The sequence below is a fragment of the Leptosomus discolor genome, chromosome 3 (assembly GCF_034619465.1).
Source record: "Leptosomus discolor isolate bLepDis1 chromosome 3, bLepDis1.hap2, whole genome shotgun sequence".
NCBI classification, from domain to species: domain Eukaryota; kingdom Metazoa; phylum Chordata; class Aves; order Leptosomiformes; family Leptosomidae; genus Leptosomus; species Leptosomus discolor.
The window spans coordinates 69,050,813-69,076,920 of NC_141393.1; the positions used below are offsets into that span (position 1 = coordinate 69,050,813).

General features: G+C 41.5%; 1 protein-coding gene across 3 annotated transcripts in view; it reads left to right on the top strand.

Annotated features, from left to right (window-relative positions):
- The window catches only part of XPR1 (xenotropic and polytropic retrovirus receptor 1), a 111,210-nt gene that overhangs the window by 64,390 nt on the left and 20,712 nt on the right, over positions 1 to 26,108 (top strand). For all 3 annotated transcript variants that reach the window (XM_086462411.1, XM_086462410.1, XM_086462412.1), the window contains exons 3-9: positions 8,522 to 8,623; positions 15,126 to 15,349; positions 20,278 to 20,427; positions 20,846 to 20,929; positions 21,435 to 21,516; positions 25,025 to 25,212; positions 25,440 to 25,619. In XM_086462411.1, the coding sequence (XP_086318537.1) occupies positions 8,522 to 8,623; positions 15,126 to 15,349; positions 20,278 to 20,427; positions 20,846 to 20,929; positions 21,435 to 21,516; positions 25,025 to 25,212; positions 25,440 to 25,619 (1,010 nt within the window). The remainder of the gene's footprint in view (positions 1 to 8,521; positions 8,624 to 15,125; positions 15,350 to 20,277; positions 20,428 to 20,845; positions 20,930 to 21,434; positions 21,517 to 25,024; positions 25,213 to 25,439; positions 25,620 to 26,108) is intronic.

Genomic DNA, 26,108 nt, shown 5'->3' on the forward strand with positions numbered 1-26,108 from the left:
ATATTTGTTTAAATGTCACTTGGCTAAAAGGTCAGGAGCTCTAGCACTGATACTGATAATCAGCAGAGGATTTGCTGAATTCATTGAGTTTTGCCAGGCTGAAGGAAAATGTGGGGTAGGTGACTGTAAGGAAAAACTTAGAATCATAAAATCACAGAATGGTTTGGGTTGGAAGGGACCTTAAAGATCATCTAGTTCCAAGCCCCTGCTGTGGGCAGGGACACCTTCCACTAGACCAGGTTGCTCAAGGCTCCATCCAACCTGGCCTTGAACACTGCCAGGGAGGGGGCAGCCACAGCTTCTCTGGGCAACCTGTGCCAGTGCTTCACCACCCTCACAGTGAAGAACTTCTTCCTTATACCTACTCTAAAGTTTAAAACTGTTCCCCCTCAGCCTATCACTACACTCCCTGATAAAGAGTCGCTCCCCATCTTTCCTGTAGGCCCCCTTTAAGCACTGGAAGGCTGCTATAAGGCCTCCCCAGAGCCTTCTCTTCTCCAGGCTGAACAACCCCAACTCTCTCAGCCTGTCCTCGCAGGGGAGGACAAACTTCAATTTGAACTCTGAGCACCTGATTTTAAATTAACAGCTCTGGTCTTGGTTTCCCATGCCACTGTGTCCTTTTGTGACTTCTTTTAGTTTGCGTTTGTCTGCTTGGGTTAAGAACCAAGTTGGGCAATTTATTTCCATCCATGTGAATTAGCTAGGAGGAGGATTTTTCAGCTTGTTTCAGACTGTGTACCTGTATAAAACACAGCTGTGCTGGTTTTAAGATCCATTCAGTGGTCTTAAAAGCATGAACAGCTACTGCTAATTTTTTAATTTGGTGGCCCTGTCATTGAGGAGGGTGAAAAACTATCACCTTGGATGCAATGTTGCTCAGATTAAAGGCTAATGAAGCTCTCCCTTTGCAGAAGGAATGGATGGCAGTGCTGAGCTCTTGTCTCATATGGCATCTGTCAGAGGTATATGAGCTAGTTCAGACCTCTTGTCCATAAGAGGCTAGAGTATCTCTGCATTACTTAACCTCAGATGTGTAAACTGTCGTATGGGTTTTTTGTGGAGCCATAATTGCTGCTGTCTTGTCTTCCTTAAATGAAAGCCAGAACTTGAGGCAGCATATCAGCAGATTGAGGAACATGCAGGTGTGTTGTGTAACCTGGGATAGTCCTGGTAATTCCAAAGCTACAATATCTGTTTGCATTGCTGGCTACTTGTCTAAACTGAGTATACGTGACCATTGTGTCTGGACAGGTTCTAGTATGCACTGACTAACTCAGCCCTGGTATTCTCCATTTTTTGTCTTGGAGTTCGGTAATGGTCAATGTGAAATTTCATCTGGAGTCTTACCTCTTGTTGACTGTCTTTTCTTGACCCTCAAATGTGTGGCAGTATTTCTGGTCTAGCTTATTGGGAACTTTTGCAAAAACACATAGTGAATCTTTACTTTCCTTCTTGAAAAGAGTAAGAATTTAAAGGTTGTTTTTAACCAGGGAAGGCAGGTATTGAGAATCCTGTCACTGTATGATGTCTCCGGGCATCCAGGTCTGTCATACAGTATTAACAATATTTTTATGGTAGGTTTTGAAATATTATTAGGCATTTGCACTGCTTCTCTTTATTTATTTATTTTTTTTGTCACAAGTTTCTGCCTAGCTGTCCTTCAAATCTGAAGTACCGCATAGCCTAGGTTTTGTAATTGTACTGGGAATATCGATTTTCTTCATGATAGACAAGTGGAACATCATAAAAGTGTTGAAGCATCATGGTCACGTATAAAGACAGAGGACAGAACGGAGGTATAATCCCAAAGCTGAGAAGGCATTGGCAGTTTGCAGATTCAGACAACAGCAGTCAATTACAACAGCAACACCAGGGACAGCTGTGATGTAGGTTTACAGAGCCTTGGGGTCATCTCTGCTCCAATGCTGTGCCAACCTATTTGGGCTTTTTGCACCCCGCTTCCCTCCCCCTCCACCCCCACACACCCCACACCCCCCCCCAGCTACTTGGAAAGTAGCTATTTAGATCGTCTTCCAGACACACAGGGTTAGAGTAGCCATGCTTTTTACCTATCTGCTGAAGGGTTAGAATCTTTTTCCACTGGTATAAAAGAATTTGGAAAAGATCAACTTTGAAGCATTATTGCACAGATGGCTTTGCGGAGCCGTTGTCACAGTAATGCACACATAGCCATGCTTGTACCAGGAGAATCCAGTGACAGCACCGTGTTCTCGCCTTAGTGACTTCCCTGTAATAGCTGACAAAGGCTAGTGCTGCCTTTGTATGCAAAATGACTTCTAATGAGTGCTAGATACTTCTTTAAGGAAGTGAACCTGACGAATAGCTATGCAGCTACCCTGTAGACTAACAAAACCTGATATTTTGAGCTACAAAGCTAGTAGCCAGCCAGCTGGGCAGCAGCTGTCTTCTCACATCTGGCTACTGCATTGCCTGTGTTTTCTGCACCTGAAGTTCATACCAGAGTGCTGTCATTGCTTTAGAATCTACGTTTACAGAGTCACAAATATTTATTATAGGAGACACTTGGTTGGAGATCTAGCTTGTAGGCATGTTGTGGAGGTTGCTTTTTCTTTGCAGCTAAATAGACCATCTACAAGAATCTGGCTCCTTTCCTTGTAAGATTTCAGTGATACAATGTAAAAATAATGAAGAAGAATTTTTACCAGCCTGAAAATCGTTATTTCTAAAGGTATTTTGAAATAGATTCCATTCATTCTGGGTTAATTGGTAAAAACAACAAAATGGTGAATCTAAACCTGAGAGAACTTGTGTTAGTGACCTGCAGCAGTTCTTGCCTCCTCCTTCCCCTACCCACACATAAACACTTTGTGTGCAGGCAATACCAACCTCATTTGCTACCTGAGTTGTCATTTTTTATTAGTAGATTTAGGGAAATAATTTAATAACCGAATCTAATTTGGGCTAAAGCATTGATTAAGTTGAGAGCTGACCAGCTCATCTGTGATGGTTTAGAAAAGTAGGTATAGCCTGCTATGAATTTTCGTAGTGGTTTGTTGGTTTTTTTTTTTAATATTAACAAGTGCATGAAGCTTCTTGCTGATTTTATAGTATTTTAGATCAAGGTCCACTTTTTCATTGATGGCATAAATTCTAAGAGAGATCCACATCATTACATGTGTATGCACAATTTGCAGCTCAGAAGTTAAGGTGGAATAACGTGAATGCAATTGTTCCTTATTTGCAAGCAGAGTTGGCTTTCTGCCTCTTCCTTAGCAAGAATATGTCCTAGGAAGAAATTTCTGTATTGGTACTTCAAGCACTTAAAAGTTTTCTTATACAGAATTTTACTTGCCGCAAGATTGGACATGAAAATTCATGGTGAGTAATTAATTTATTGGAAGCTTTCAGTGAGTGATCCAATTTGCAGCTGACCCAAGTGTAGCTTTCTGTTGTGAGGTAGGGAGTTGCCTTGTGGAAAAACCTTTCCTTTGGAAAAATACCCAAATAAACACGAGGATGATGAAGAAGAGGTGCAAAGGTAATCTTTGTCCTTGCATTTATGAACAACACAGTTTGACTTTTTTTTAAGCTGTAAATTTTTTCACTGTACTGTGTAAAAGGTTGGGAAACTGTACAATCTTGGTGCTGTAGAACTGCCAAGGGTATTAGAAAATTGTGATAGTTGAGTAGATGGATAGGGGTTTGGAGGCAGATACATGTTTTCATTAGTGACCCACTTTTTTAGAATTTTGAGTGGTAATAAATGTGGCCTCATTTCTTTCTTTTTTTTTTCCCCCTAATGTGTCACTGAGCCTAGAAGTATAAGCAATCACTGGCTTCATAGACCTGGGAACAAGAAAAATGTCTTTTAAGTCTTCATAATTTTTCAGAGCACGGTTCTGTTGTTGTACACCTATTTGAGCCCTGTGTACAGAGCTGTTAGCAAGAAGCCAAGAGCAGGGTGTGGAAAATGTTAAAAATTTAGTGTGTTCAAAATGGCACTGATGTTAAGCTTGTGGTCACCTGTTTAGTATGACTTGATGTGTTTAATACCAATGTTGCCTTTTACTTTCTCTTTTTTTTTTCCTGAATAGATGGCAGAGGCCTAATAAATAAAATTGCCTCCTCTCTAGCTGAAGTGTTGAAATAACCTTACTCAGCTAAAACTTTTGTGGCAAAGAGAAGGCAATTGAGAACTACACCTGTACTGATCTCATAACAAAGATAATTAATCTTTTAAAATTAAATGTCCCTTAAAATTCAGCATGATAAAGACTGAAGGATTTTTTTTTTTAATGAATACTTTTAGTGGGCACAGCTCTAACAAAGAAAACTTTTACTGTGTGTGTTTTGGGTTTTTTTTTTGCATGGAAGTGAGTAAGCAGAGCTTCCTGGGATGCTGATCATTTGTTTACATCCTGAGCTGCAGAAAATGAGAAATTAAATGAACAGTTGATAGATGCACTGAGAAATGAGTGCTTGGGACAGCACAGGAATGTAACTTGCACATTAATTTTTCAACTTCAGGTTCCATTTCAGGTGTGCCAGAGTCTGAACTCTGCAAACTACCTAAAGTGTGGCAATAGGGGAGTACATCCAGATTGCTGCTGGCTTTCCACTTGGCTTTGCAAGTAAGAGCAAGAGCCTTTCAGACTTACTGTGTTTTTTATTCACAGCAGGCAATTGCATAGGAAGATGAGGGCAGAAAGCTGCAATATTGATCAGACTATCTTCTTGGCACTCTTGTTCATGGCAACTTGGTGGAGCTTAGGGTAAATGGATTATTAGGGCTATAGAAAAAGAACAAAAGGAAGGTTACTGCTGGCCCTTCTTGGCCACAATAGCTGGATGCCTTTTAAAAACAGCTTATGTTGCCATGGAGCTTCTGAATCCAAGGCCAGTTTCTGGCACTGTGATTTTCTCATGGCAAAAAATGTTGCCCTGTCCTAGCCTTAGGGGGGAAATAAATAAATAAAGGCAGTAGCCTTGGCAGCACTTGTCTATTATTGTAGCTAAATGACTGAACTGCAGTGGGGATGGGACCAAAGGGAAGCCTTTTCTTCACAGAGAATCCCGGTTTTTAAAGCTGGCATCCACCACAGTCTGCAAAATATCTTTTGGAAGAAGGTGTTTGACATTTGGAGAAGGATTTTGAATAGTTTATACAGAACTTGCTTTCCTCTGAGTCAGCAATGTTTTGAGGTTGAAATAGAGACCTGAATTCTTAATGTCAAGGTTTCCGGAAGGTCTTCCAGTAGTGGTTGCTTTGTGTTTTAAAGCTCTCTTTAAAACTTCAGATATAGTCAAACTGTTTAATATACTTATTTATAATTTCCTGAAGTGGTCAGTAACGTACAAAACGAGATACTTATTAATTATTTGGCATGGATTATATTCGTTTATCACTAAATTGCTTTGCTGAACTTTTTGCTGTCTTAAAAGGTGATACTTTGAGTAGAAATATTCATGACAAAAAATATAGTCCATATCCTGATGAGATTTTTTTTTATTGTTGAATAGTTGCAGCAACTGGAGTTTAAAAACTTTCTTGGTTTCACTTTTGCTTTGTGAACTTACTGAAAACTAGAAAGAAGTGATGAGAGAAGTGATTCTGTATTTCCGAAGCAGGAAAGCAGTGAGCCTGCATGCTTCTATTTCCAAATGACTTATTTCTAAAGGCAGGAGAAGATGATTACCCTATGTCAGAAAGCCTCTATAGGTAAGTTTTTCTGCTGTGTAAACTCTTTGGGCTGAAGAATTTGCCCTTCAGCTCCTTCCTTGAGAGTCAGCTCTGTTTTGATACTACCTGATTGCTGTTATTTAAAAGTTTCAGGCAGCTAGTGAATAAAATCCCCACATATTGAGTATCGCATCGTAGTTTTTATTGCTTCACGTGCCTGTTTCTGTATTCTCTGCCTGCCGCTCATGGCTGTTGGGTCAAGGATTAGAGCTCTCGCAGGCAAGTTCAGATTGGCCTTACTGGTAGGGCCCTAGAGTAGGATGTTGCAACTGCTGTCACCAGTCCCAAAGCAGAGTAATCTTCTGTCCTGGTGTTTTAGGCTGCCCACAAAGAGGCCTCTGTGTGGAGGCACTATGCTGAGCAGGAGGTTTGAGGCACGTGTGTGTTCGGTTCTGCAACGTCTGTGTTGGGCCGGTGACCTCCAGCAGGGGTGTAACAACGCCTCGGGGCCGATGCGGCTTTTCCTCAGCGAAGAAGGTTGGAGCCATGTCATTTCAGGGTTTTTTTGCACAAGGGTGGGAGCCCTTGTCCTTGGGAGTAGCCGTGGATCTGCAAGTATAATTGTCAGATAATAAAGGGTCCCTGGGAGCCAAAACTTGGAGTTTGGAACAGCCTTTGGAGCCCTTGCAAATTCTTTTCTAGAAGCCCTTGGATGGTGGAGTTCTAAACACCAGTTGTCTGTGCTTGACTGTGTTTTTTCTGTTTTACCCTTTAAAGCATCATGAAACTCCAAAAGAAGACAGACTTTTTCCCACATTGCCCCTGCAGTCTCACATTGTGTTATTTGCTCTTTCTATACAGACCCTTAAAATTGTCACTAAAGCGTATGTAGGTTTATGGCGTTTAATATCAGTGCCACAAGCATAAAAATGAGACAATTCTAAATGTTAGAAGTTTATATTTAAATATTCTTTCAATAATACTACTTTGAGGTTGTTTTTATTAATCTAAGAAAAAAGGTTTCTTGGTTATAACAATCTAGAGTGTTTATCTGCTAGTGAGCGAAGCGTTTCTGTAGACACTCATCTTCTCAATTTGATAACCTATATTTCAAAATCTGTTTCTTGACATTATCAAGATCATAATAAAATTTTAATTTTTCCTGTTTGTAATAACACTAACCATTTTCAGCCTGTTAGACTGCATGAAAGTTCAGGAAATGTACCTATGGGGTTATGAAGAGTCTGCTTTATTTCAGCATTAGAAACATTTGGGACAAGTTTTTGACAGTGCTAAAATTTGTAACTATAGTATGTCGTCTTTAATTTTTTACTCATTAGACTAATTTCTTAATTATTAGAAAAGTCATTCTGTCTTTGAAATTCTGCAGTTTTGGAGATGCTGTGCTGTGTTTTTTTTATAACAACAAACTGACCAAATTGCTGCTCTAATTTCAAATGTTGACTTTAATTACAGAATTGTACCTAGTTCTTCCCAAAGAGTTAAAACAGTCCCAGAGCGGGGGGGGGGGGTGGGGTGGCGGGGGGCGGGGGGGGGGGGGGGGGTGTGGGCAGGCAAGTGTGGATCTAATCATGGTCACCATAGTTTAGGCCTCTTCCTTTAAGCTTTGCTTATGAGAGAGAGTTTTTATTTTCCAGGAAGGAAGAAGATAGTTTCCACACAGTTTCCCATATACTTGTCAGGCAGATTTTAGGTGGGAATGGTGGCTGAAGCCAGTGAGTCCCCCTGGAAGGTCAAATGAAGCTTTCAGTTAAAAACATGGCACTTTCCTTCCAAATACAATTGTTTGCTAAGCTGGGATGAATACTTTTCGTGGCCAGCTCTGTTCTTCAAGGCTAAGACCAGTGTCTGTGGTAGGCTGAGAACCTGTATACCGGTCCCAGCACAAAGCACGCTGCAATGGTGTAAGTGCTGGAGAACGTCTGGGGGAAATGACTGACAAGCTGGAAAGGGCACAGCATGAACATGCAGAACTGGTGGTATTTGGCCTGCTGCTACAGTAAACCCAGGGAAGAAAAAACAACCCCCTGTCATAAACACCAATCTTTAAGAGGTTTGCTGTCACTAAAGTTTGTATTGGAGAACTTGCCAGTGCCCAAGCCTGTAGAGCAGAACAACTTCTGGGTGGATAAATGTAAGAGTTTAACCCCAGTATAGAGTGATAGTAGGATGGTGAGGGTGGTTATGCTTTTGTTTTGATTGGAAGATCTTTCCCTGATCTGGCTCAACATATGATTGCAGAAGTGATGGGGGGGAACACACACAGACAACGCCGACACACCACCCCTGCAGTGGCTGTGTGGCTTTGTGCTGGGTTGACACGGCAGCAGAGAGGTGGCTTCAGGATGCTGGAGGCAGCAGAGGGGGCAGGGGGGGATGGTGTATGGTCTTCCCTTTCCACTGATGTTCAGCTTTAGGGTGGGTGACTTTGTGATGGTATGTGAGATGCCTTTAAAAAAAAGTTCCTGCAGATATAAAGAGCAGTCTTGATCCAGGATGGCCCTACAGGTACAGTCAGACAAGCTGGGTTAGGAAGTGGAAATGAAGCATGTGAGGCACTAACACTTGCAGTAGCACTTGAAGGATCAAAAAAGATGATGAGAACTTTGGTCCAGGTGCAGTCACTACTTATATGACTTTTTCCCTCTCAGCTCAGTTCCTTTTACAGCCAAATATGTGTTCCCTCAGAGCCCTTTGGACTTGACTGTTTTCTTCCTCTGCGTGATGAAGAAGGTGCATTTACTCTGAAGAAATATGTCCGTGGCAGCCACTTAGAAAATTGTTCCTATGTTCTTCTGTTACAACTTTTTTTTTTTTTTCTGTTTTGTTTTATAGACACAGATGAGGACACAGTGAAAAGGTGTTTTGCCACGTTTGAAGAGAAGTTCTTCCAAACCTGTGAAAAAGAACTTGCCAAAATCAACATTTTCTATTCAGGTAAAGTGCTTATTTGTGTGTATTTGTAGAAAATACAGCAACACGAAAAGAGTCTGAAGCTCCCAAAATTTAAGAATAACCACAGTGGTCATGCAGGTCTGCCATCAGGTAATTATAGGGCAGGTTTATATGGGAAACTGCTCTAGTTTAATCACAGATGTGGAACTAAACCACAGTATTTGAATAGAGGGAGAATGGAGGGCAGGTGATTTCATGGCTTTGCAATAGTATCCTGCTGAACTTTATGAAGATGCTCTTAAACTTAAGTGGTAGCTTGCATATAGGGCAGTTTCTTAGCTTATCCATGGCAGCAGTCTCCTGTGCATGTTTTAGGCGTGCTAAGCTCCCTAGTTGGTGTTTCCTGAGCTTGTGCAGGAATAGCTGTCATGTACTTGCCTGTGTGTGGTAACTTGACCATCTTGATGTGTCCAAGTTTTTAAACACTTAAACTCTTGCAGCTTTCTGGAGTAGATCAGCCAGTAGCAATTTGTCATTGGCTGTGTATAAAATCCTGTTTAGTAAATTGAGTAAAAATGTAATGGCAGTAAGGGAAAGGATTCTTAGGGGTCATATGTCAAAGTGCTATTGTTTGTTGTTTTCCCTGAGAAAGTTTGCTTTCCCATCCTGTGTTTTGAAAAGAAACTTCAGAATGGGATAATTGGAAATTCCCCCCGTAGTATTGCTACAAAAAGCTTAGTAATAGTGTGCTCCAGTTCCACCCACCATTACACTTCAGCTGGTTTTCAGCCTCTTTTGGTAAGATTTAAAATGGGTTTTCAACTAGAAAAGCATTTAAATATGGACACAATGATGCATTGACTTCTTTATGCTTTCTCTTAACATATTGATTTATTAACTTGGTGCTATAAACAGGCTTTTGCAGCACAATATGGTAGCCTTTTCTATTTCTGATTTTAATCTGGCAACAAAGACGAAGTCGAATTGTGCAAAATATTTTAATAACCATCAGGCAATGCTTTATTGCTAGCTATTTTATTGCTAGCAGAATCTGGGTTGCGAACATGAGAATAGCTGAAAGCATAATAGATGCAATAACTGTGCACTGCAGCTTGCCTCTGTTCAGCTTCTGTCTAGGGAAGTCAATCTCTTTTGGGCCAGCTGTGCTTCCTAGAGTAGCGGTGGTTTGCTATAACCAGAGTGGGTGTCAGGACAAGGGCAAGGGCAAGGGGCAGTTTGTAAGTAGAAGCGATGTGTTTTATTGGGCCAGCTGGCCTTTACACTTTACGGACATTTTTCTACATGCGATTCAAATGTACCTAACTCAGAACAATTGCTCTGTCTTGTTTCCCTGTAAGATCTTCTGTTTCTATCCTAGGTCTGAGGTAAGGTTTTTATGCTCAGAAACTTGTCTTGCTTTTCTTGTTATATCAGATCCTGTGTACTACAAGCTAGACTCCGTGGAGGAAGTTCTGTCAATTCAGATGCACAATACAGATCATAATTTTCCCTAATGAGGACCTGCTAGCACACGTGCACCCACATACACGCGCTCGTTCCAGCATTGTTTAAAATGGCATTAATAATACAGGGTAGGGTTTTTTCAACTTGCTGTCATTTCAAAAAGTTATAGGAGAGAATACATATAATTTGAAAATCTCTTGTGATAAGATTAAAATAAGTCTTTTATTTGCAGAAGAATGACAAGACTTTAATAGTATGGAAACCCTTTATTAGGGTTGTTAATGTTAAGCTACATCAAGAAATATTCCATCAGTGGTTCCTCTTCTTGGTCATGTCAGAAATTTGTCATGTTGGACCCAGGCGTCTGTTGGCTTGGATTATGACCTGGTACATTCTTTTTATTATAGGCTTATTATATGGCTTATTACACACTTATCCTTGTGACAATAAATATTGTCCATTTTCAAGAAAGTTAAGCTTTCTGTTGATCTCCACTTCATTTCATCATCATCTTTCCCTGCACTGAGGGATCCTCAGTGAGCATTGCCAGGGATTGCCACAGCATGGACAACCCCATCCTCTCAGGATGGGCTGTTCCTGGATCCCAGCTCCTTCCCAGCTCCCCAGAGCACTCCCAGTTGGAGTACCTGCTGCAAAACGCCTTTGCCTTTCACTGTGCGCTTGGGTTGTTGGCTTTCATCAAGCGTAGCCTTAATTCCCCAGACCATTATCCCAGCTCGGTAAACTGCCATTGACTAAATCTGATTTGATAAACAGTTTGTGATTATTTGGACTATGCTCAAGAAAATCCGTACTCAATTGAAAGAAAAAAGAATAACAGTAAAATTTTCAGATAGTTCCAGTAGACAAATGCCTACTAAGTGCTAAAGTTTTATTTGTGTCCAGTTCTGGTTTGTGTTTGGGATTTTGTAGAGGGGAGGTTTGTTATATTTTAAATTAGCATCATCAACTTGGGCTACTGTTCAGCTAGTAACATTTTTGTGGTTAATTTAGGAGCTGGTTTTATTTGTAGGAAGCCACGGCTTTAACTTAGTAAGCAAATTATTGAACAGAATATGTACAAGTAGGAAAAGGAAGGAGTGATAAAAGAGCCTACCTAAAATAGCCAGAGCCCTGAGCTGGCTGCAAGGAGGTATGAGCTGTTCAATTACCTCCTGTCTGGTGAAACAGGTTTTGATCACAACCATGACCATGTAACCTGGAACTTGAGGGAAAATTTTACTAGCTCCTTGCTGTGATAATTTTTTTGCGTGATCCTTTTCTGTGGACTTTTCTTTAAACTTAAAGGGGTCAAAATCAACTTGGAATTGCATAGTTGAGGTGGTAACTTTTTAGACGTTGATTTTTAGTTAGGATCTAGAAGCATTCTTCGGGCAAAGCTGCTTCGTTATTGCAAACACTTTTGTTGAAGTCTGCCTCTGTTGGTTTTAGATTTCTCCTTAGTCTTAGCTGTGAGTTACGCTTGAGCTGAGGACTCAGTGGGCATCAGATCACGCAAAATACTGCAACAGAAGAGTGGTTCCAGTTTCTAAGTGTACGTTGCTTTTTTCTAACTCTCTTGTGGCATATTTTTTTTTAAATTCACTTTTCAGAGTGCTAAAGTAGTAATAGCAGTGAATGTCTTTTCAATTATTTTGGAGTATGTTGCAAACTGAGAAATTAATTTCTACTCTGCTTTGCCATTTCCCTAGGCAATTCCGTAGAAGGTTTTAAGAACAGCAGTACGCATTTTGTCTTATTTTGCTTCTGCGATGAATCTTGATGGTTAAATGACACCTGAAAATGATGAAATTATTTGTGGACTGCATAAGTGGAGTCAGTGCAAGAGAAGGGGCAGGAGGGAGAAGAAGGTGGCAGGACTGCCATTTCTCAGGAGTGGCAGGTCATTGCAGGACTGGGCCAGTTGCCTTTAAAGCATCCTTAGAGCACTGTGGTCCTCTCCTATGGATGGAGAAAGGGCTCTATAGAAGACAGCATATGACTCCTTTCAGCAGTGTATAATTAAGAATGTTTGTATTTGGAGACAGTGCTTTTTTATGGGTGTTGCTTTGCAGCAGCAGTTTCTCAACTATTTCAAAGCATTGTCTTTTCTTTAAATATTGTGTTGTTAGGCTGATGGATTTTAAGATTTTTCTGGACATAGAGACAATGGAACAGTGCTTTCAATTAAAATATGTAAATGTAAACTGTTCCATATTTAATAATTTGATCCAAAAGAAATCTCCGTGTATTGCTGGTGGTTTAATATGTCATTTTGAACATAGAGGGTGAACTTGTGAGTTTTATATGAAGGCTTTTGATTCTCACAGCTACTCTAACAGATATTTGTTACATCTCCCCAAAAGAGTTCCCAAAGTAGGGAGAGATTGTTGTTTTTGCAGTCTGACCTTGTGTGTGTTAGATATTATGTGGTTGTAGCTCTGGGTTGACAATTCTCACTCTGGGCTGCATTGCCTCATTTCAGTGGAGTCCTTGCAGCTGTAGAAGTTGTCAGAGAGGAGTTGTCCTTTCCTGTCTTTTTAAAACCTCTTAGTTTAATAAAGTTTGTAATAAGAAAATTACAGTGTTTCAGGTTCTTCCGTACTTGATTTTTCCTATATTGATTCCCATTTTCTGTTCAGAAAGACATTCTTCTTCTGGAAAATATCTTATGCAGAGCACTATGAAATTATTTACAGAGGAGTTTTGCTCTTATATTTAACCAGAATTTAATAAGACTGAGGAAAAGGTCAGAATTGCTCCCGTAAGAGTAAACCTTGCTTTTCAGGGGGAGCATTGAGAATTACCATTAAGTTGTTATGTAAAATACTAATGAAGAGAATTAAATTGACAGCCAGGAGACTGTCGGGCAGAGCTTTGGGTCATGGAGAGACCTTGGGGCCCAGTGGTTTCTGGTGCAGTGGTGTGTGTCCTGCTGGGTGGAGGTGGCTCCAGCTCCCAGCCGTCTGCTCCAACACTGGGAGCCTGCTCAGTGTCTTCCTGGCCAACACCAGCACCTATGGGCTGCGGTGGTGCTTATCAACAGAGATGCCAAAGCTGTGACTGAAGCTGTGGGGGCAAAAAAGCCTGGAAGGAACTAATTGTACAGAACAAACAGAAAAATAACGGTGTCAGTTATGCTGTGTTTAACATAAAAAGATTGTTATTTAGCCAAAAAGATTACGTTCTGAAAGTACATAAAGCAGCATGTTTAAGGAATGCCTTTTTCATACTTGAGATGTGAGGAAGAGAGACTGACTTGTTCTGAAAACACATCAAAATTATATTTATATTCAGGTTGACTGTCCCTTTAATCAGTATATAATGAGGCAATGCTTCTAACCTGTGTGAGCCTAAACTGGGGAAAAGAGGGATAAATTATTACAGCAGATCGTGTAGAACAGCTAGTAGTGTTGTAACTCCTGATCAAAGCAGAAGCTGTGTTTGTCACCGGGAATTTGGCAGAGGGCTTGCGTTGCTTTCTGAGCTCCAAAATTCAGCATCACGTTTGAAGTGTGGCTGTTTTTTTTTTTTCCTTTGATTTCCTTACTGTCATATAAAAAGATAGTAAACACATAGTCAGGAGTGGGTGCACAGATATGAAAAGTGCTTTGCTTACTAACTGTCAAGTTTCATAATATTGTCTTAACAGGGGGTTTTTTTCTAATGCTTTTTGTACATTTGCCTTATCTGAGAAAGGGGAGCAGCTTTCCTTTGCGCGCAAAGTAGACGTGTGGTCACTGCTTTGGTATTTGGATGAGACCCTATCCGCCTGGCTGCCTCCGGCTACGGCTCTGCCAGTGCGGGAAGGCCTGACCCTGCCTCCCTGTGCTGGTTTATAGCCCCTAGGTAAAGCTCTGCAGGTTGGGTTTCTTTCCATCTGTAACAGATATTCAGGGTATAACAAGGCCAAGTGCAAGGTCCTGCACCTGGGTTGGGGTAATCCCAAGCACAGATACAGCCTGGTCGATGAGTGGATCGAGAGCAGCCCTGGGGAGAAGGGCTTGGTGTGCTGGTGGGTGAAAAACTGAACATGAGCAGCAATGTGCGCTCACAGCCCAGAAAGCAAATCACATCCTGGGCTGCGTTAAGAGCATGGCCAGCAGGTTGAAGGAGATGATTCTCCCCCTCTACTCTGCTCTGGTGAGACCCCACCTGCAGTACTGCATCCAGCTCTGGGCCCCCCAGCATAAGACAGACATGGACCTGCTTGAGTGGGTCCAGAGGAGGCCATGAAGATGATCAGGGGGCTGGAGCACCTCCCCTGTGAGGACAGGCTGAGAGTTGGGGGTTGTTCAGCCTGGAGAAGGGAAGGCTCCAGGGAGACCTTATAGCAGCCTTCCAGTGCTTAAAGGGGGCCTACGAGAAAGGTGGGGAAGCATCCTTTATCAGGGAGTGTAGTGATGGGATGAGGGGTAACGGTTTCAGACTGAAAGAGGAAAGTTCTAGACTAGAAATAAGGAAGAAATTTTTTATGATGCAGGTGGTGAGGCACTGGAACAGATTACCCAGAGAAGCTGTGGCTGCCCCCTCCCTGGCAGTGTTCAAGGCCAGGCTGGATGGGGCTCTGAGCAACCTGGTCTAGTGGAAGGTGTCCCTGCCCATGACAGGGGGGTTGGAGCTAGATGATCTTTAAGGTCCCTTCCAACCCAACCCATTCTGTGATTCATACAGTCCTGGAATGAGTATCCTCTAGAAATCAGGTCTGGGGTTGAAGTCAAGAAGTCTGAGTTCGTGTCTAATGCTGCTTTAGACTGTGCTGAAGACACAGCCCCTTGCTTTTGACTATATATTAATTAAGACCTGTCTTACATGACAGCTTTTTTTTTTCTTTGGAGAATGTGTATGTTTTACATAGGAGTGCATTAAAACTTTTATTGAGAAGGAGCTTAATAAAAGAGAAATATGCAAGAGTTGTTGAATTTAATGCTTAGTGGGGGAAGGCCATGCAGTAGGTTATTCAGTGCAGTGCTTTTTTACCTACAGGCATGTTATTTGAGGAAAAGGTATAGCGCTTTTTGCTGGCTCAGTAGGCAAGTTACTGTCCTCTCATCTGACTTTTCCCTTTCCTTGCTAACAGAAAAGCTTGCAGAAGCTCAGCGCAGGTTTACTACTCTTCGGACTGAGTTACAGTCAACTTTGGATGCACAGAAAGAAGCCAGTGGGGCTTCCACGCTGCAGCGGCGCAGAAAGCCGGTCTTCCACCTGTCCCACGAAGAGCGTGTCCAGCATAGGAATATCAAAGATCTGAAATTGGCCTTCAGCGAGCTCTACCTCAGTCTCATCTTACTGCAAAACTATCAGGTACCAGCAAAAAGAGGTGGTTTTACAAAGCCCTGTGTGTAAATATGTCGGTGTTTTGTGTATCCTTGAGTTGCCTCATTCGAGCCAGTTGTTTTGTTTGTTTGTTTGGGTTTTTTTATTTTGGGGTCCCTAAACATTTTTAAAGAAAAGGCACATGGCTAGCAGCACGTGTCTGGTTGCTTTTTGGTCAGCTAGAAATGCTAAGCTGACCTGCAGAAGGACCTTCTTTCTTCCTTTTCTGGGCTGGCTGATGCCAGCACCCTTGGCCCAGGCATGGCCAGAACATAAAGTCACATCGGGACCTCCTTCTGTAGTGTGTTGTTCTGTGCAGGGCTGGAGCTGGCAAGTTGGGGAAGAAGCTCTTTTAGCTAATATTTGTAACAAAACATGAAATGCTAATGTACTGTTTCCTCTTGGCGTTACCATGGTAGTGACTGTGACCTTGCTATATCAGAATTTCTTGTTAAAACATCCATTAAAAAAAAAATGTTTTTAATTCTCTAGGATACAGACTCATTTGCTTTGAAGTATGAAAAAAAAACCCAAATCTTTTGTTGTACTTGGATTTCTGGCATGAAAGGACATGGTAAATGTTGCAGATGCTGATTTTGTTCCAAAAACCTGAAGAGTTTTAAGATCTTTTTTGCTGGGCTAGCTCTTTTGGTGTTAAATACTGTGAAATGCTTTTAAATGTTTTACTGTGAGGGGTTTTAGCTTGTTAAATAAGAATATTTGAACTTAAATTCACGACATCTGTATTTAGATCTTTGCTGGTGTTGTACTGGAGAATTTTACTAAACAAAAAATTCCCCCTGAGAATTAATTGAATATCACTCTGCAGTATGGACAAAAGTTAATTCTTCCAAAATTCTGAGTGTTCGTACCTCTCCTAAAGTTATGTTTTGTCTTTGAGCGTGTGTCCGGAAAGTATTTATTAGTTTCTCAGTAAAGCCCTTTAACTATTGGAGAGACTTTTTAGTTCAAAATCCTGGGAAAGGTAGAGAATCTGTAGCATTTCAGGAGTGAAGCAGTATTACCTGCTGTGGTTTCTTCACTTTTTTTTTTTTTTTTTAAAGAAAGCTCTGACTCTTGGTTACATAAAATCACTTCCGAGGCTTGATGAAGAATTTAAATAGGGGATGACACAGGTCATTCCTTTGGGAAGTCTTTTCCTACTATTCATCAGTAAAGAAAGGCATCTTGCACACTTATATTTTTGCTTTTTGTTACCATGAGTCCAGGGCACTAGTATGTATACTAAATATTGATGTAAAATATATCTGTATTTGATAGCTTTCACAGTTTCCCAAAGGAGCAGGGTTTCTTTCTACAACGTATCTTCAAAGAGAGAATGAGAAAAATTAGCTCAATTTGGTCTTGGAAGTTGAGGGCAAGGAATGGAAGTACTAAAATAGACATAAAATACTAGTGAATACTACTCTTTATCACTTTTGAGCTTACAATGTAAGAGCTAGGAATACTCAAGCTCTTGCAGTTTTGGAGAGGAAAACCAATAACCTGGTGGGAAGATGTTGTGGTTTAGGTCCACCCAGCTGGCAACTAAATACCACACAGCTGCTCACTCACTCCTACCCCCCTGGTGGGATGGGGTGGAGAAAATATAACATAAGGCTCAAGGGTCAAGACAAAGGACAGAGAGGGCTCACTCACCAGTTACAGTCACGGGCAAAAGACAGACTCAACTTGGGAGAAAAAACATCAGTTTAATTTAAACACCACCACCAATTTACCAACCAAATCAGCGTAGGATAGTGAGAAGTACAACAAGATCTTAAAAAAGACACCTTCCCCCCACCCCTCCTTTCTTCCCAGTCTTAACTTTATTCCCGATTTCTCTACTTCCTCCCTCCCAGCAATGCAGGCAGGCAGGGAATGGGGGTTGCAGTCAGTTCATCACACATCGTCTCTGCTGCTCCTTCCTCCTCAGGGGGAGGACTGCTCACACTCTTCCCCTGCTCCAGTGTGGGGGCCCTCTCACAGCAGACAGTCCTCCACGAACTTCTGCAACGTGAGTCCTTTCCACGGGGCTGCAGCTCCCCACAAACTGCCCCAGCGCAGGTCCCTTCCGTGGGCTGCTGTCCTCCCAGCAATGGGCTGCTCCAGCGCAGGCTGCCTTGGAGTCACGGTCTGCTTCGAGCCCGGTCCCTGCTCTGGCCTCTGGCCTGGGGTCCTATGTGGGCTGCAGGTGGGCATCTGCTCCACCATTAACCTCCATGGGCTGCCACCTCACCATGGGCTGCCACCTCACCACGGGCTGCAGGGAAATCTCTGCTCCAGCCCACCTTCCCCCCTCCTTCACTGACCTGGGTGTCCGCAGGGTTGTTTCTCTCACAGCACCCTGCTCTCTCCGCTCCCAAACAAAGAGACTTGCCCAACAGGTTTTCCCCTCTTAAATATGTTATCACAGAGGCACTGATTGGCTCAGCCTTGGCCAGAGGTGGGTCTGACTTGGAGCCAGGGGAGTTTCTAGAAGCCTCTTGCAGGAGCCACCCCTGTAGCGTCTCCTCCACTACCAAAACTCTGCCAGGCACTAACCCAACACAGAAGATGATGTAGCTGAGGCCTTCATGTAGGAGGTAACATGAAGTCAACGGCGGCATTATAAATGTCCAACTGTGGCTTTGATGAAATGCTGAAGTCCTGAGTTGGGTTACTAAGAAAGGAAAATCCATGTGAAGCAAATTCCTCTGTCTGTTAGGACTGAAGCAGGAGCAAAAGTTGCATGTGTTCATTCCTAAGGTACACAAATGAAACACCAACTGTTTTGGGCAGCTGTTACTTGTTTAACTTACCAATGATTAAACTTCTGATAATTTGATAACAGTAATATATCATTCTAGAGTGTGTATGTATATAAATCTTATTTATTTTAAATACTGTGTTTTAGAACAAACAAATCCTGATAAATTAAGTATATAGTATTTACTTACATATACTGAATATAATATAGTACATTCATTGGGCAAATAATGGAGGCCGAATCAGTCTTACCAAACTGCTGTGTATTTACCTTGCTGGTGCATTCCCTAATACACTAGTACATGAGCGAAGATTTTTGAGTCCACAGTTTGGTTGTGCTTGATCTTGCGTTATATTTTTACGTAACTTGCAGTGTGTGATTTTTTATTTTTTCACCTCTAATGACAAAATATACCATTAGTTGATTCACTTCAATGGATTCAATTAGTATCCAGCAGAAATGGAAGTCAGGCTTGGAGAAAGCCTCTTGCCAAATAAAAGCATCACCAATAGCAAGAATAGCAAAACACCTGACTGCGTAAATGATGTTTGACTGTTCTGTTTCACAGTTCCATCACTGCATGTTCCTTGTCAGAAATACCACTGTAGCCAACAGTGGTTTTATTATGCAGTTTGAGGCTGCAGAATTTTTGCAGCCAGAGGATGAAACACCACTGGATAGGTTCTAGGGTGCTTGGTGTAATCAGGCCCCAACTGGCAAAGGCACACCTTAGTGTGTTAGGCTGCAATTGACAGTGCTGTTAGTTCAGGCTACAGAAAAATCTCTGACCAAAATCATTATTTTATTGCATTTTTTTAATTTCAAATTTCTGAAATAGTGGTCTGTTCTCCCTGGGGTGGGATGCTGGCTTTTCCAATAGAAAGTAATTAAAGTCTCTTGTCTGCAATAATGCAGGTCATTAATGCGTTGGCTTCCTGCTCCTGTCTCCCTAGCCTCATTTCCCCACCTATATGGTAGAGGTCTGGTATTAAATCACTCTAAGCATAATTAGATTGAAAATAATTTCAGTGACTAGTTGGCACCTCTCCCCAGGGAGCACTGAATTTTGCAGTTTTCTCTGTTTTTCTTTCCAAGCTACTTTCTAAGCTTTTTTAGAAGTGAATCTTGCCATGGTCTGTCAGTGTTCTTGCTGTTGCTTGAATGAAACGTTGAGTCTTTCGAGTGGCATTTTCTGTATAATGAAATGCAGGATTTCAGATGCATCTTGTCACAGCAATTGCCTGCAGTGTGGTGAGCTTTGCCTGTCTCAGTTACAGTGCATTAGAAGAGTGTTGGGTCAGGGCTCACTATAACTTGAAAATCAGCTGTTAGTTCTTGTTTTAATGCAGCATCGTGTGGTTATCTCTACAGAATAGGGAGTTATCTCCCACATCTGCAAGCCTAGTTTCGCAGTCATTGTGCAATGTACTCTGTGGAAAAGGATGCTGCTATGGGGATGCACTTGTCTGGATTTCATCTGCAGCATTTAAAACTTTTGTACAAGGATTTCCCTTTTATAATGCACTTACCTGGAGGACTTGATTTGAAACCAATGTAAAGTTTAAAGAAACTAGAAGTCAGTAGTAGCCTGGTCTTTTCAGAAGGGAAAAACCCTTGAAGGATAGGTAATCACTGTGGGAATTGGGACAAAACACAGTCTTTCTGCAGCTTGACGTGTTTGCTAAGAGCTCGTTACAACCACTGCTCATCCAGAGACCAGTTGCTGAGTTGCAGTACCTGGGACGTATGCAGTAAGGTGTACCCAGACAGAGGGAGCGTGTCTTGAAATAGTTAGCATACAAGTTTTGAGTGTGTCCAAAGGTTATTTGTCTTCCATGAGGTTTCATCAGGCATGCCATCACTTCCTGCATTAGGGAGGAAAGTGGCAGTGATTTGGCTTTTCAGGGAATATGAGATTTAGGTCCTTCCCTGCTAATAAGCTGCCTCTTTTTATGCCCTTGAGTCCCACTTTTTTTCTGTTATTTGCAAGGGACATGTATTACTCTTGTTAGAAGTAAATATTCAAAAACTTCCTGACAATAGATGCAATAATTTTGATTTTTCTTATTAACTATTCGTTTTTTGCTAGCACTGGAAATAAAACCATTGGACTTTCTTAGGGGCTGACTGGGGTTAAAAGCCAGTAACTTGTTTCCCATGTCTGCAGAACCTGAACTTCACCGGCTTCCGCAAGATCTTAAAGAAACATGACAAGAACCTGGAGACGGCGCGGGGAGCAGAATGGCGGGTGGCCGAGGTGGAGGTGGCACCCTTCTACACCTGCAAGAAGATCAACCAGCTTATCTCTGAAACAGAGGTAAAGATGCTAATCTGGGCACTGCTTCTCTTTTAACTAGAAAATAATGTTTTCTTGTTCACTATGGATTACCATAATGTTTTGTCCTCTCTATAGCTTGTGTTCACCGCCAAGACAAGTATTAATTGATTTTGAAATGCCACTTTTGAAATTTCTGGCACTGCTTACGTAAATTTGGGTTTGTTCTCTTCAGCTGGTAACTTTTCACTCTGAAAAGCTAGGGCAGTGTTACCTTGTATTGTATAAGAATATTGATGCAGCATGGTGAGCTTTTCATATCTTTGTTACCATGTACTAGAAGAGTATTGGGCCAAGGCTCAAATGTAACTTGGAAATCAACCATTATTTTTGGTTTTAATGTAGTACCGCGTGCTTACCATTAGAATGAATTCTGTGATGTGTATCTTTATCTCCTTAGGAAGTGGTGACCAATGAGTTAGAAGATGGAGACAGACAGAAGGCTATGAAACGTTTGCGTGTTCCACCCTTAGGAGCAGCTCAGGTGAGAGATGGAGTTATGTAGCAAAGCTGCTTCTCCATCTTGTCAAGGTACCAAATTAGATTCAACATCTGAACAATGTAGTGAAGATAACTGATGTGAGCGTGCTCCGCAAATCGGTGGGGTGGGGCATGGCCACATAATCTGCTTTAGTTCCAGAAGATTTGGGAATAAATTACTGTTCCTAGTGCATGCAGACAAGGTAATGAAGGGATGAGATAAATAGTAAAAGGAAATTTGTGCTAATAAGAACATATGCTTAGTGTTTGTGTGGTCTGAAATATTTTTCAAAGGACGTTGAGATACCCAAGCTCTGTTTCAACACAGCAACAACATAGGCAAGAGTATTATGCAGCGTTGTCAGTTTAGAAAAGCTCACTTCAAGAGCGAGAGTGCAATCAGAGATCAGAACGTTGTATCCATGATTTTAAATTTACTCTGCAAATTAATCTGACTTTGCTGATAAGCTATTTATCCCACTGTAATTCCACTATTGCTTTGTTCACAGCCTGTACCAGCCTGGACTACATTCAGGGTTGGATTGTTCTGTGGGTTGTTCATTGCACTGAACGTCACTGTCATACTTTCAGGTGGGTATCCTCGACTGGACCCGGCTGGCTGCCATACCTTGGTTTGGATATGTTCTCAGCACTTAGCGAGCGCCTGGATCTGAACTGGATTGGTTGGCCAGGATGTTCTGGGTTAAATCAGCTTGAGTCAGAACACTGTTACGAATTATTAGTTCTGCTTAGTAATAGGTTGTATTTTTTCTCATGTTATATGTGCAGATTTTGGACTTTGAACATGTATATTTTTCGTTCTCCTAGTTTCCTTCTTATTCTTGGAGGGATATTCTGGAGGTGCAACATCCATGTATAAAGACAGATTTCTGTTACCATTCTGTGAATGCACAACCCTCGCCCACTTTGAGAGAGGTTTTTGTAGAACTGAAGTTTTGCATGGTACTGACTCCCTACAGAGAATGACACCAGACACAGAGCCATGTGGGCACCATGCCACTTGGGACATTTTCATATAGAAATTTCTAGGATTTCAATGCCTGGTGCCTATTAGTTGAATTTTTCTTGTTGGCAGATTTTGGCAAGATTGTTTAAAAGCTACAATAAATTATTGCATATCTCAGGCCTTGGTTTTATTCTGCTTTGTGCCTTCTGAGTTTGGACTCAGAGTGAAAGCCATGTTAGTATTGTAGATCCAGATACAGTGCTTAATCACAAGCGGCTTTACTAATTGTGTGTGTGATTTCAGTAGTGTTGTAACTTGCTTAAGCAGTACAAAGGAAAAGGCTTAACAAATCAACGTACAAGCTCTTGCATTAGGGAAAGCCCATGTCTGTGTTTCTGACTTAAAAGAATTTTTAATCAGATGTTTCTGTAATTGGATCCAGTCATCTCTTGGGATAAAATGTCTCTGTTTGAGAAGCTGTTTGCAGTGCTTCCCATTTGGTCTTCCTATGGCAGGGGCCAAAAGTTGACCTGACTGTATGAAGGGTCCGTTTAATGCGTAGAAGCTGTTCTTTATTCATCGTATCTTTTTTTTCCTGTTACTTAATGTTTGATCTCTCTGTGAGATGCAAATATGATTGAAGCCAGTTGTGTTTGCTTTATCTCTGTGTTAAGAATGAAAAAGTGAAACGGTTGTGAGAATGAATTCATAAAAATAATTAAACCTCTAAAGCAGATGTTACTAACCTAGTGTGAATAATAGTTGTGTTTGTATCAGCAGACATGATCTGGTATCTGTACGTTACTTTAGATATTGGGCAAAAACTGTATTCTAACTGCAAAGTAGTTTTATGATTTAAATTGGATATTACTTTGCTAACCTCTTCTACTCTTGCCAAATTGTTTTTATTATTTGTTTGACTAAGGTAGGATTTTAGTGTTGTACGTGTAGAATCTGTGAAACAGCATTAGAACATGTCTGCTAATAGTAAACCACTTCTGTATTGCCTACTTTGAAACTAGAACATTTTACAGAGACGACCTCGTAATAACTTGGGGTCTCTGAAGGGCTTCAAATTCTACAGGTGGATCCCAGGAGGGTGTGACCCTAAAGTGTACAAATTCTGAGGCCTCACTGTTTCTCTATCAGCTTTCCTAGGTCCAACCTAGTGTGTAATTGACATTGAAAGTTCATGGAAATGGCCAAGTGTTATTAACCAGAAACCTGTAAGATTTCATGCAAAATCTTAAGACTTTTGCTGGAGCAGTGTCCTGTCTCTTGTTTGAGAATTAGGCTGTGATGCCATTTGGCTTGTCACCAGGGACATCTTCCTCTCTGAGCACCTTGTTCAGAACCTGCGCTTGCTGAAAGGATGAGCTGACCGAGTGTTGCATACCTGCTGACTCTAGAAGATCACTTCACTTGTATTGGATTTAAGTGGAAACAATATATGGATGATAAATCTCTGCCTCAGGGCTGTAGTACAGAGCCCCGGACTGGGTCACGCCAGTTTGAGACCTCGTACGCCTTTTCTGGGCACTTCCCTGTGAGTGGGGTCCTTGAGAGTCTTCAGTCAGACGGCTCGGCTGTAGTGAAGAGAATGGTTAAGTTAGGAAATGTGAAAAGGGAATCAAATCTAGCATTTACACTGCGGAAGCTAAACTAGATAAGGTCTTAGTATCAGAGGAGAGAATATACAGAAATACTCCTAGCTTCTGTGTGTTAGTATCTCAGCTGCTTGTACTGTTCAGTATCTGCTTTTTCTCCAGAACCAGCTGCTGTTCCACACTGTAATTATGGTCCTCTACCACCCTGAGAGTCCAGAAATAAGATTAGCGGGCATTAGCTATGGAAGTCATATGCTATACTGTCATATTAAACTGTGTTCACCTCAGGATAAACCTTTGTCTGGGTGTTCTGTCTCGAATAGCATACAGCAGATCTGTCCTATTCTGTCTGGTCATTTCTTATTCAATATTTTTGGGGCTGCTCTGTCCTGTTTGGAAGCACCTCCCTTGGTTTTGTCTGCAGGCATTTCAGATTAAAGTTTGAAACACTGCTTTTGCAATTTCATATTTAAGACTCATTTCTTTCAGCTTCTTCAGGGTGTCTGTCATTTCTGTCCAAAATTTGACTCCATTTTGGCTGAATCCAATTGTCTCTTTAAGTTTTCAATTTAAAGCAGCAATTCTTGGATCGTTGTTCCTTGCACAATTTTCCTCCATAATTTTATGTAGTATAGAGTACAGATGCTGAACACATTAAACTTCTTATGGATATGCTTTCTCTGAAGACAAGTTTGAAAAACTTGGGGCTGTAATTTAGACAGGAAGGTTTATGGGAATAATTTCTCAGCATCAATTCTGTAAAACTGCATGTTCTTTTTTTTCCCCTCTTAAAAAGCATCTGGGTGAGAAACACTCAAACTGAAATTGAGGATTCAAGTAACTGTATTTTATTTATGCTTTTCTCATAAAACTCATATTGGGCAACTGGGGGAAAGAAGCTTGTGCTAGAGAAAGCTGTTGCAGTATAAGGCTGCTCGTTGTTTGAAATTAAGCAAATTTTGTTTCCAAAACCCTGAAGGCTGGACAAAGGAAAAGCAATAGGCTTTCCAGTATTGCTGCCTTATGTTGGGTTTTCTGTTTGGGTGTGGCTGGATATTACATTGCTAGTTATGAATATGTATTACATTACAGTTGTATTGAGTTCAGTGATTAGGCACAGTTTAGCATTGTTTTAAATGCTGTAAATGGTGCTTCTTGGTTTTGTGGGGAGCTGAAGTATTTCTGTATCTGTCTGTTGGGATTTCATCTCCATTAAACCAGAACATTTAAGTGCATATAGTCACGATTTATGTTAGTGTTGTCCCTTGTGCCTGTAGCGTGAGCCAGGGGACTTAAGATGCTGCTAATGACCCAACTACACCAGCTGGAGAGTGAATTTTCCCCATAATACTCCTAAATCCTCTGACAGGCTAGGCAAAAAGTCCTCCACTTGCTGGAATATGCAGGTGTGTATGAGCGTACCCTGTTTTCACAGGGTACAGCCAAGCATCTGAGAACCAGCGTAAAGCAGCGGGGCGCAGCTTTGCGTTGTGGCATGACTTGTCATTTCATTTGCCTTTGCCAGGTGTGGCTTTTATAGATGGACCAAATGTGTGGCCACTGGTGAGAATCTATCGAGGTGGCTTTCTCCTGATAGAATTTCTGTTTCTCCTGGGCATCAACACATATGGCTGGAGACAGGCTGGAGTGAATCACGTCCTCATCTTCGAACTCAATCCCCGCAGCAACTTGTCCCATCAACATCTTTTTGAGGTAAACAGAACAGATTGTAGGAGTGGTTGAGCTGTGCAGTGTATCAGAAGGATAAATCCTGCACCGTTTCCTGGCAAGGAGTTCTAATACAATTAGAAGAGGAAGTTGCTGAAGTCTGATTAGATTACAGGATTGAGCACTGCTCTCCCTTTTCTTATAATGAGAATTCATTGTCGGTTTCGGAGCTGTATTTTCATAAGGTATCTATGTGTTTTTTCTTTCTGTAGATTGCTGGTTTCCTGGGGGTTTTGTGGTGCCTGAGCCTGCTGGCGTGTATATATGGTAAATTCACCTACATCCCTATGCAGGTGAATCCACTCATCTTGTATGGCTTCATGTTGCTTTTTCTCATCAACCCCACCAAAACCTTATATTACAAGTCCCGTTTTTGGCTGCTCAAACTATTGGTAAGTCTCAAACCTGATATAAATAAATACCTTTTTTAAAAATGCTGTAGCTGAGCACCAGCAGTTAAGCCTATACAAGCGTCACTAATCTTCAGGAAAGAGGGATGCTTATGCCACTGTGTATTCATAGAGCAGACCTGATAAGGTATTGACTGCAAATGGTTGTTGAGCATGGGTTTACAGAAGCAACTTCTGCTTGTCTGTACCAGTCTACGATTATCTTCGTATTGCAGGTAGCTACTTGTTAATCTTCCTATAGACAGCTGTGTGCATACTTTTGCACGTGTAGAAACACTCGGATATCTCCTTGTTTGTTCCTTAATGTAGTGAAACAGCTTGATTAGGGTTACAGCGCTCTAAGGCAAGGCTGCATGGATACTCCTCAGCCCGAACTGGGTGAGTGCTGACATGGAGAGGGAACCTTTGCAAACGTTACTGCTTATAAAATTATGTTCATGGGTGGGGGTTTTTTCAGCAAATCTGTTTGTG